Source organism: Salvelinus namaycush, chromosome 32 (genome assembly GCF_016432855.1).
Source record: "Salvelinus namaycush isolate Seneca chromosome 32, SaNama_1.0, whole genome shotgun sequence".
Taxonomy (NCBI): domain Eukaryota; kingdom Metazoa; phylum Chordata; class Actinopteri; order Salmoniformes; family Salmonidae; genus Salvelinus; species Salvelinus namaycush.
The window spans coordinates 24,579,661-24,591,865 of NC_052338.1; the positions used below are offsets into that span (position 1 = coordinate 24,579,661).

Consider the following 12,205-nt stretch of genomic DNA (forward strand, 5'->3'; position numbering starts at 1 on the left):
CCATGACAATTCTTTTTATCCTCCTGAGGGGGAAGAGGTGTTGTCGTGCCCTATTCACGACTGTGTTGTCATGTGGACCATAATATATCCTTAGTGATGTGGACAGCGAGGAACCTGAAGCTCTCAGACACACAGTACGGTATCATAGTTTGCAGACAAGAAACTGGAGTAACAATTAAAAGCTTGCTGTATATACTGTATGAGGTGGATAGATAGTGTTCAACTCTTCAGAGAGAATCATGTGTAGACAGTGAGTGAGTCAGCAGCAGTCCAGGCTGACAGAGTGTGTCTGTTTAAATGTGGGAGGTAATGCTGTAGAAGTGTATACATAAGTAGCAGCGGTATGTCACCTTTGCCGTCGGTAAAGTTGCGTATGCTGAGGATGTTGTTGACGTCTCCGTAGTGGTTCTGCTTGATGTACGGGGTCTTCTCTGGGGTGTCCTGCAGCTGCATGGTCACCTCCTCCAGTTCCTTATCCAACTGCACAGACAAAATTGTGTTAAAAGGGGCTAAGGGGTTAAAATAGTGTGCAATTGTTAAATTAGAGTTGATTAAAACCTGATGAGGATAGAGGGCGCTATTTACACTTTGGGGGAAAAACGTGCCCAATTTAAACGGCCTCGTACTCTATTCTTGCTCGTACAATATGCATATTATTATTACTATTGGATAGAAAACACTCTCTAGTTTCTAAAACCGTTTGAATTTTGTCTGTGAGTAAAACAGAACTCATTTGGCAGCACACTTTCTGACCAGGAAGTGGAAAGTCTGAAAATTACTACTATCTCCGGCTTTGATTTTATTTGATACATGTCACAATATCATCGTAAAGTATGTTTTTTCAATATAGTTTTATTAGATTTTTGAAATTTATTCGGGACGTTAGGCGTGTTGCGTTGTGTGCCTTTTTTCAGAAAGGAGAGCTTCGCGCCACTTTGCCAGTGTGCTTGCTAATTCAAGAGGGAAAAACGATGTTCTAAATCCAAACAACGACTGTTCTGGACAAAGGACCCCTTGTCCAACATTCTGATGGAAGATCACCAAAAGTAAGAAACATTTTATGATGCTATTTCATATATCTGTCGAACTGTATACTAGTAGTTTTGCGCCCCGGTTTTGGCCACTCTCTCGCTATAACATAAGCCTTATGTCGTAATGAAGATATTTTTAGAATTCTAACACTGCGATTGCATTAAGAACTAATGGATCTATCATTTCCTATACAACATGTATTTTTTTGTAATGTTTATGAATTGCTATTTGGTCAGAATAGGTGAGAGTCTAATAGAAATATCCGCACATTCTGGGAAAAGGAAGCTACGTTAGCATAATGGATAACCACTGATTTCAGTTCTAAATATGCACATTTTCGAACAAAACATAAGTGTATGTATAACCTGATGTTATAGGACTGTCATCTGAGGAAGGTTTATGAAGGTTAGTGAAAATTGATATCTTTTGCTGGTTTATTCGCTAACGCTAACGTGCCTATTGCTATCGCTAACGTGCCTTGATGAATGAATGCGGTTGTGTGTAGGCTAGTGTAGTAAGCTAATATAATGCTATATTGTGTTTTCGCTGTAAAACACTTAAAAAATCTGAAATATTGGCTGGATTCACAAGATGCTTGTCTTTCATTTCTGTACACAATGCATTTTTCAGAAATGTTTTATGATGAGTATTTAGGTATTCCACGTTGGTCTCTATAATTACTCTGGCTGCTTCGGTGCTATTTTTGACGGAAGCTGTGATGGTAGCTGCAATGTAAAACTGATTTATACCTCAAATATGCACATTTTTCGAACAAAACATAGATTTATTGTGTAACATGTTATAAGACTGTCATCTGATGAAGTTGTTTCTTGGTTAGTTTGGTTGGTTCTTGGTTAGTTAGGTTGGCTTTGTGCATGCTACCTGTGCTGTGAAAAATGTCTGTCCTTCTTTGTATTTGGTGGTGAGCTAACATAAATATACGTGCTGTTTTCGCTGTAAAACATTTAAAAAATCGGACATGTTGACTGGATTCACAAGATGTGTATCTTTCATTTGCTGTATTGGACTTGTTAATGTGTGAAAGTTAAATATTTCTAAAAAATATTTTTGGAATTTCACGCTCTGCCTTTTCAGTGGAATGTGGGAGGAGATCCGCTAGCGGAACGCCTGGGCGAGACAGGTTAACAGTGATAGGAAAAAAGCAGCAAGGACAGATCATAAAGAAACATTTTCTACTCAACTCCATTGTACTTCTAGAGTGGCTCTAGGAACAACTAGAAGGGCAGCGGCTACTCTTACACTGCTAGAAGGGAGTAGATACAGTGAAATGCATCACAGAGAGACTTCTGGAAAAGTGATTGGCATGAGATTTCTCCTCATGTCATTCAACATCAAAGACACAAAACATTATACATTGAAAGGAAAGTAGAAAGGAGGATACATTGCATAGTTGTGACAAGATGGTGCTACTGACAGACAGGGCTTATTAGAGATAAGGCAGGCTCTAACATGCACCCACATTGCTCTGCTCACCAACGAGCGTCTGTGTTGCCAAGCGCTAAAATAGAATTCAGTTCTATTTGTGACGCTGAACGCGGTGCAAGTCCTGCCTCTCCCATCTTCTCATTGGTTTATAGAAGCAGATACCCACGTGCAATCTCCTCATTGGTTATACCAACGTGGGTGATTGAAAGATGAACTGAGTTCAGTCGGTCGTCGTGGTAACTATGAAAGTTAGATGCCAATCGCCATATAAAGTCTAAAGAAGAAAAGGCCTGGAAGGAGGAGAGATGACTAGAAACGATTCGGTTGACCGTTTTATGTGTGGATTAACTTCTTTGTGATAGGGGGCAGCATTTTCACTTTTGGATGAATAGCGTGCCCAGAGTGAACTGCCTCCTACTCTGTCCCAGATGCTAATATATGCATATTATTATTATTATTGTCTGTGAGTATAACAGAACTCATATGGCAGGCAAAAACCTGAGAAAAAATCCAAACAGGAAGTGAGAATTCTGAGGCTGGTCGATTTTAAACTCATCGCCTATTCAAATCCCAGTAAGATATGGATCTGTTAGATGTCAACAGTCTGTAGAACGTTGAATGAAGCCTCTACTGTGATGTGGGGCCGGATGGGAGGTGTTTCAGTCAGTGGTCTGGCAGAGTGCCAGTTCTTGGTCATGCGCATTCCAAATGATATCGCCTTGCGTTCCATTACTTCTGTAGACACAAAGGAATTCTCCGGTTGGAACGTTATTTAATATTTATGATAACAACGTCCTGAAGATTGATTCTCTACTTAGTTTGACAAGTTTATTCGACCTGTAATAAAACTTTTTGAAGTTTTCGTCCGACGTTCGCCTGGATCTGCGTGAGCGTTTGGACATGTGTACTAAACATGCTAGCAAAAGTAGCTACTCTGACATAAGTAATGAACATTATCGAACAAAACAACGATTTGTTGTGGAACTAGGATTCCTGGGAGTGCATTCTGATGAAGATCATCAAAGGTAAGGGAATATTTATGATGTAATTTCGTATTTCTGTTGACTCCAACATGGAGGAGAAATGTTGTTATATCTGAGCGCCGTCTCAGATTATTGCATGGTGTGCTGTTTCCGTAAAGTTTTTTTGAAATCTGACACAGCGGTTGCATTAAGAACAAGTGTATATTTAATTCTATGTAAAACATGTATCTTTCATCAAAGTTTATGATGAGTATTTCTGTTACTTGACGTGGCTCTCTGCAATTTCTCCGGATATTTTGGAGGCATTTCTGAACATGGCGCCAATGTAAACCGAGATTTGTGGATATAAATATGCACATTATCGAACAAAACATACATGTATTGTGTAACATGATGTCCTATGAGTGTCATCTGATGAAGATCAACAAAGGTTAGTGATTCATTTTATCTCTATTTCTGCTTTTTGTGACTCCTATCTTTGGCTGGGAAAATGGCTGTGTTTTTCTGTGGCTATGTACTAACCTAACATAATCGTTTGGTGTGCTTTCGCCGAAAAGCCTATTTGAAATCAGACATGTTGGCTGGATTCACAACATGTGTAGCTTTAATTTGGTATCTTTCATGTGTGATTTAATGAAAGTTTGATTTTTATAGTATTTTATTTGAATTTGGCGCGCTGCATTTTCTCTGGCTTTTGGCCAAGTGAGACAGTAGTGTCCCGCCTAAACTCAGATTTTTTAATATAAATTTGAACTTTACCAAACAAAACATACATGTATTGTGTAACATGACGTCTTATGAGTGTCATCTGATGAAGATCATCAAAGGTTAGTGATTAATTTTAACTCTATTTCTGCTTTTTGTTACTCCTCTCTTTGGCTGGGAAAATGGCTGTGTTTTTCTGTGGCTATGTACTGAGCTAACATAATCGCAAGGTGTGCTTTCGCCGTAAATCCTTTTTGAAATCAGACACTTTAGCTGGATTAACGAGAAGTTTATCTTTAAAATGGTGTATAATACTTGTATGTTTGAGGAATTTTAATTATGAGATTTCTGTTGTTTTGAATTTAGCGCCCTGCAATTTCACTGGCTGTTGGTTAGGTGGGATGCTACCGTCCCACATATCCCAGAGAAGTTAATTGTCGGAGTAGAGGACCTTGTGCATTTCAGGTAAAATAACAACTCAATGTTTATATCCCAGGACAAATTAGCTAGCAACGGCAAGCTAGCTAAATAGGACAAATTAGCTAGTAACAGCAAGCTAGCTAACTACATTGCCATAAATGTTTAATGCTTTTCGACCTGTCCACAAATTAATATGGTTCAGAGTTTGTTTTGATATTTTAACCTGTGTGTCGTGATCGCGTTTGGTGTGGGGGGACAAAATCAATTTGCGCGCGGCCGTTTTGTGTACGGTGTGACCTCTGTTACTCTCACCAATGAAAAATACCATACTTTAGATACAGTAAATCCTAAAAAACAGGGTGTCAATCTGGTCACAATGATCTTCATCAACAGGGCCAGGAGTTTTTTCTGACCATGTTAAGTTGACCAGGGAAAGTTCTGGGTACTAAATGTAGGTAACAGGTCAGGTCATGTGGTGGGGAATGACTCCTTGCCCTCGTCATGAAACATGACGTGACACAAGACAACATCACGATGACGTCACCTCTGTTATCTTCATGCGGAGGCGGTGGTTGTCGGTCTGCAGGCCGTCCAGTCTGGACGTGTTGGCCTGGTTCACACTCGTCACTGACGTGGACATCTTGGAGTCCTCTTTCTTCTGGTTCGTATTGAACTTTAACCTCCGATTCTGAGTGGCAGCGTCCGGATTGGTCCTCATCGTGATGAACTGCAAGTTGTTATAATACAGAAGAGTGGCTTAGAAGGACAGGTTAAAGTGTCACATCCCATTCCTCCTCTGGTATCATGTTACACTTACTCACTCACATTTGAATGTTTTAAATACAAGGTAAAGTAGTTCATATAATCATTAACATTATACTTTCTGAGAGTACTCTTAGTGGTTGAATCTATACTGAACAAACATATAAACGCATAATGCAACAATTTCAATGATTTTACTGAGTTACAGTTCATGTAAGGAAATCATTAGGCCCTAATTTATGGATTTCACATGACTGGGCAGGGGCACAGACCTGGGAGGGAGCACACCCACTAGGGAGCCATTCCCAGCCACACTCCCTCAAAACTTGAGAAATCTGTGGCATTGTGTTGTGTGACAAAACTACACATTTTAAAGTGGCCTTTTATTGTCACAAGATAAGATACAAGATGCACCTGTGTAATGATCATGCTGTTTAATCAGCTTCTTTATATGCCACACCTGTCAAGTGGCTGGATTATCTTGGCAATGGAGAAATACTCACTAACAGGGATGTAAACAAATTTGTGCACAACATTTGAGAGAAATAAGCTTTTTACACGTATGGAACATTTCTGGAATGTTTTATTTCAGCTCATGAAACATGGAACCAATACTTTGCATGTTGCATTTATATTTTTGTTCAGTATAGTTTGTTCTACAGTTCATGCCCCTTGGATGGACAGGAAGTGACACTGCTATTTCCTGTTGTCCTTACCTTTGGCACAAACACCAGACAGAGAGTGATCGTGCTGCAAAAGATGATGACCAGAGCCACGATGCAGAACTGCACATTGGGCTGGTCTCGCGTGAGGAAGGACACGGCCGCCCCGATGATACACATGATGCCCACGTTGTACACACTCATCCCGATGTACTTGCTGTCATTCAGGGCCGGGATGCTCACATTCCTCGTCTCCCAGGCCAGGAAACAACCAAACAACTGGAGGAGAAGGGAGAGGATAGGACAGAAGGGTTGGAATAGAGAAGAGGAGAGGAGAGAGAGGAGAATAGGACAGTAGGATGAGAGGAGAGAAACAGGAAAGTCAGAAGAGAGGGAAGGAGATGGCAGGAGGAGAGGAGAGAAGAATAGGAGAGGAGGAGAAGGCAGGAGGAGAGGAGAGGTAAAAAGAAAACAGAAGGGAGAGAATAAAAGATAAACATTGATGTATTGTATAGGCCTAGTACGGTATATAGCTATTGTAAAATATGTCCAGTAGTCAGAATTCAGTCGTGATATAGAGACAGCTCATTATGTACACAAAATACATGAATCATACCATCTAACGTGACCTACAGCACCCTAAAGCAGACAGCAGAATTGAATGTAAACTTAGAAAGGCTTTTGATTTTGGGGTCATAAATGGGTTCTTTTCTGAGAGTGTTCACTTCATGGAGTACTCCAGAACAGAACGCCAGTGTCTCTCAACAATCTAATGAATAATGTAGGAGTTAAGCACTGTTGAGTGGGATAGTTTTATTGAAGTGTTAATGAGTCTTAAACTAAAATGACATGTAGCAGCATTACAGGAGCAGTCGTCACAGATGATGAATAGGTGTGTGTGTGTGTGTGTGTGTGTGTGTGTGTGTGTGTGTGTGTGTGTGTGTGTGTGCCATAGAGAGATGATGACTCAACGCTCAGCTGCTGCGCCTACTGTTGTCATGTCCCAGTTTTGTCTCAGACACAAGAACTTTGAAGTCTGTCACCCCATGTGTCTAATTTTCTGTCCCTGTGATCTCCCTCTCTCTCTTCTCTCTATCTGCCCCTGTGATCTCCCTCTCTCTCTTCTCTCTATCTGCCCCTGTGATCTCCCTCTGTCTCTTCTCTCTTTCTATCTGTCTCTGTGCTCTCCCTCTGTCTCTTCTCTCTTTCTATCTGTCTCTGTGCTCTCCCTCTGTCCCTTCTCTCTTTCTATCTGTCTCTGTGCTCTCCCTCTGTCTCTTCTCTCTTTCTATCTGTCTCTGTGCTCTCCCTCTGTCTCTTCTCTCTTTCTATCTGTCCCTGTGCTCTCCCTCTGTCTCTTCTCTCTTTCTATCTGTCCCTGTGATCTCCCTCTGTCTCTTCTCTCTTTCCTTCTGTCTCTGTGCTCTCCCTCTGTCTCTTCTCTCTTTCTTTCTGTCTCTGTGCTCTCCCTCTGTCTCGTTTCTCTTTCTATCCATGTGCTCTCCCTCTGGCTCTCCTCTTGTTCTTTCTGTCCCTGTGCTATCCCTCTGTCTATTCTTTCTATCTTTCTTTCTTTCTGTCCCTGTGATCTCCCTCTCACTGTCTTTACCGTTCTTTGGCTTCATCCCTCTTTCTTTCTCTCTAGCCCACATCCCTCTCTCACTCTCTTCCTCATCCCACCCTCTCTCTCTTCATCTCTCTCCCTCTGTCTTTTCTCTCTGGACTTAAAGTGGACTTACAGGCTGAATTATTTACAGTCTAGGCTAGTTAAGTTAAGGTATTCAAACACGCCAGCCGAAGGGAAGAAGAACGTTTTCAAAGATGTCACATTTCATTTAGAAACCCTGGGCTTCTGGAGGGGCTCGGTGAACTACGTCACTGGGAGCTCTGCTTGGAGGCATGGTGTGTGTGACACACACACACACACACACACACACACACACACACACACACACACACACACACACACACACACACACACACACACACACACACACACACAAGGGGGTGGCAGTGAGGGGCTCACCTCATGAGGAACCTAGTCACTTCAGAATGGTAGCACTCTTATATACACTGCTCAAAAAAATAAAGGGAACACTTAAACAACACAATGTAACTCCAAGTCAATCACACTTCTGTGAAATCAAACTGTCCACTTAGGAAGCAACACTGATTGACAATAAATGTCACATGCTGTTGTGCAAATGGAATAGACAAAAGGTGGAAATTATAGGCAATTAGTAAGACACCCCCAAAAAAGGAATGGTTCTGCAGGTGGTGACCACAGACCACTTCTCAGTTCCTATGCTTCCTGGCTGATGTTTTGGTCACTTTTGAATGCTGGCGGTGCTTTCACTCTAGTGGTAGCATGAGACGGAGTCTACAACCCACACAAGTGGCTCAGGTAGTGCAGCTCATCCAGGATGGCACATCAATGCGAGCTGTGGCAAAAAGGTTTGCTGTGTCTGTCAGCGTAGTGTCCAGAGCATGGAGGCGCTACCAGGAGACAGGCCAGTACATCAGGAGACGTGGAGGAGGCCGTAGGAGGGCAACAACCCAGCAGCAGGACCGCTACCTCCGCCTTTGTGCAAGGAGGTGCACTGCCAGAGCCCTGCAAAATGACCTCCAGCAGGCCACAAATGTGCATGTGTCTGCTCAAACGGTCAGAAACAGACTCCATGAGGGTGGTATGAGGGCCCGACGTCCACAGGTGGGGGTTGTGCTTACAGCCCAACACCGTGCAGGACGTTTGGCATTTGCCAGAAAACACCAAGATTGGCAAATCCGCTACTGGCGCCCTGTGCTCTTCACAGATGAAAGCAGGTTCACACTGAGCACATGAGCACATGTGACAGACGTGACAGAGTCTGGAGACGCCGTGGAGAACGTTCTGCTGCCTGCAACATCCTCCAGCATGACCGGTTTGGCGGTGGGTCAGTCATGGTGTGGGGTGGCATTTCTTTGTGGGGCCGCACAGCCCTCCATGTGCTCGCCAGAGGTAGCCTGACTGCCATTAGGTACCGAGATGAGATCCTCAGACCCCTTGTGAGACCATATGCTGACACATGCACATTTGTGGCCTGCTGGAGGTCATTTTGCAGGGCTCTGGCAGTGCACCTCCTTGCACAAAGGCGGAGGTAGCGGTCCTGCTGCTGGGTTGTTGCCCTCCTACGGCCTCCTCCACGTCTCCTGATGTACTGGCCTGTCTCCTGGTAGCGCCTCCATGCTCTGGACACTACGCTGACAGACACAGCAAACCTTTTTGCCACAGCTCGCATTGATGTGCCATCCTGGATGAACTGCACTACCTGAGCCACTTGTGTGGGTTGTAGACTCCGTCTCATGCTACCACTAGAGTGAAAGCACCGCCAGCATTCAAAAGTGACCAAAACATCAGCCAGGAAGCATAGGAACTGAGAAGTGGTCTGTGGTCACCACCTGCAGAACCATTCCTTTTTTGGGGGTGTCTTACTAATTGCCTATAATTTCCACCTTTTGTCTATTCCATTTGCACAACAGCATGTGACATTTATTGTCAATCAGTGTTGCTTCCTAAGTGGACAGTTTGATTTCACAGAAGTGTGATTGACTTGGAGTTACATTGTGTTGTTTAAGTGTTCCCTTTATTTTTTTGAGCAGTGTAGTTGGGGAGAGAACAGTCATAGTTCTCTTTCTCACAGTGAAATGGTGTCTTTAATAAAGGACAAATTCATTGCCGGTAATCTATCAACGAACCCAGTTTCATATTTATACACTAATGCAAAGTCGGAGTCATACCCCAGTATTCAGATTGTATTATTCTATTTGCTCTATACCTGATGAAATCGACATCTAACAAACATGTATGTAGACACAGATATTAAAATGGCGCCGGAAGAAATGGCATCATTTTTTCGGGCGTCCAACCAATTGTTTTATTATGTGTTTTTTTTCACGTTATTTGTAACATATTTTGTACATAATGTTTCTGCAACCGTATCTTACGGCAGAAAAGAGCTTCTGGATATCAGGACAGCGATCACTCACCTCGGACTAGACAAAGATTTTTTTAACAACAAGCAAGACTCACACGATATTCTCCAAACACCCCACAGGGTCGACATCCCAGTTATTCGCAAGAGGAAGCGACGCAGGTACAGAGCACGAAGAGGCGGATGCCTCGTCAGGACCGGAGAAGGCGAGTGGGAAAGCTGCCTTTACCGTCAATATTACTCGCCAACGTGCAATCATTGGACAATAAATTAGACGAGGTACGATCACGAATATCCTACCAACGGGACACCAAAAATTCTCTCTGTTCATCATATATGCATAGTCACTTTAACCATACCTACATGTACATACTACCTCAATAAGTCTGACTAACAGGTGTATATAGCCATGCTATTGTTCTTTTCAAATGTCTTTTCACTGTTGTTTTATTTCTTTACTTACCTACACACACACACACACACACACACACACACACACCTTTTTTTCGCACTATTGGTTAGAGCCTGTAAGTAAGCATTTCACTGTAAGATCTACACCTGTTGTATTCGGCGCACGTGACAAATAAACTTTGATTTGATTTGAGATATATTTAACATATGTGTGCTTTGGGTGTGGCAGAGAACTTGCTAGTGAACTCTCTATCATTAAACCATGACCATGGCATACACATGTTGGAGTGTGTTGATGAAGATAACAGCCCCCGCCTCTTCCTTCCCTGCTTCTCACAGACTACCTCCCTAACCATGAGTAGGACTTTGTAGGTATCGATGGACGCGCGCGCACACACACGTGCACACGCGCACACACACACACACCACAGTCTCTCTCCTTACTCACCATAAGCAGGCCCTTGTAAGCGTAGACAATCCCCAGCCAAATGGTCATGTGTGTGTTCTCACAGTGTTCCAGGAAGGGCCGGATGGCTATGTCCTGGCCCTGGGGGTCCGCCTGCAGGGAAACAAAGAGAAAGGAGATGGGCTGGTGAGTGGTGGGCACATGCATGTCGTCAACAACAACAACAACAACAACAACAACAATCAATATCTGAACAATCTGTCTTCCAAAAAAATAAGTTAGATAGCATCATCCATATAAAGTTGGTTCTTTTCTTGCTCTTGATGAAGAATAAAGTATATGTGACATATTCTGACAGTTCTTTGTCCATGCTGTCAATTAATATCCAACTACATGTCAAATCTGGAGTATCAAATGGAATATATGAGAAATGCAGGAAATTGTCAGCAAGCAATGGTTCACAAACACTTTCCCTCTATGCAGGTGTTTCATATGATATCCACTCATTCTCTAGCACGTTGAGACTAGGCCTGCATCCACAATGGCACCCTATCCCCTATGTAGTGCACTACAGTGGCTTGCAAAAGTATTCTCCCCCCTTGGCATTTTTCCTATTTTGTTGCCTTACAACCTGGAATTAAAATAGATTTTGGGGGGTTTGTGTCATTTGATTTACACAACATGCCTACCACTTTGAAAATGCAAAATACTTTTTCTTGTGAAACAAACAAGAAACATGACAAAAAAACTGAAAACTTGAGCGTGCATAACTACTCAACTTGAGCGTGCATAACTATTCACCCCCTCAAAGTCAATACTTTGTAGATCCACCTTTTGCAGCAATTACAGCTGCAAGTCTCTTGGGGTATGTCTCTATAAGCTTGGCACATCTAGCCACTGGGATTTTTGCCCATTCTTCAAGACAAAACTGCTCCAGCTCCTTCAAGTTGGATGGGTTCCGCTGGTGTACAGCAATCTTTAAGTCATACCACAGATTCTCAATTGGATTGAGGTCTGGGCTTTGACTAGGCCATTCCAAGACATGTAAATGTTTCCCCTTAAACCGCTCGAGTGTTGCTTTAGCAGTATGCTTAGGGTCATTGTCCTGCTGGAAGGTGAACCTCCGTCCCAGTCTCAAATTTCTGGAAGAAAAACAGGTTTCCCTCAAGGATTTCCCTGTATTAGCGCCATCCATCCTTCCTTCAATTCTGACCAGTTTCCCAGTCCCTGCCGATGAAAAACATCCCCACACAATGATGCTGCTGCCACCACCATGCTTCACTGTGGGGATGGTGTTCTTGGGGTGATGAGAGGTGTTGGGTTTGCGCCAGACATAGCGTTTTCCTTGATGTCCAAAAAGCCCAATTTTAGTCTCATCTGACTAGAGTACCTTCTTCTATATGTTTG

At 42.8% G+C, this 12,205-nt stretch overlaps 1 protein-coding gene across 1 annotated transcript; it reads right to left on the reverse strand.

Moving 5' to 3' along the window:
• Window positions 1–15: 15 nt before the first annotated feature.
• Window positions 16–11,005, reverse strand: gabbr2 (gamma-aminobutyric acid (GABA) B receptor, 2). The gene is made up of 5 exons (XM_038971912.1): window positions 10,841–11,005; window positions 6,065–6,289; window positions 5,131–5,313; window positions 351–480; window positions 16–23 (listed from the first exon to the last, which is right to left on the reverse strand). Exons 1-5 carry the CDS (start codon window positions 11,003–11,005, stop codon window positions 16–18), a joined length of 711 nt encoding a protein of 236 aa, XP_038827840.1.
• Window positions 11,006–12,205: the final 1,200 nt, after the last annotated feature.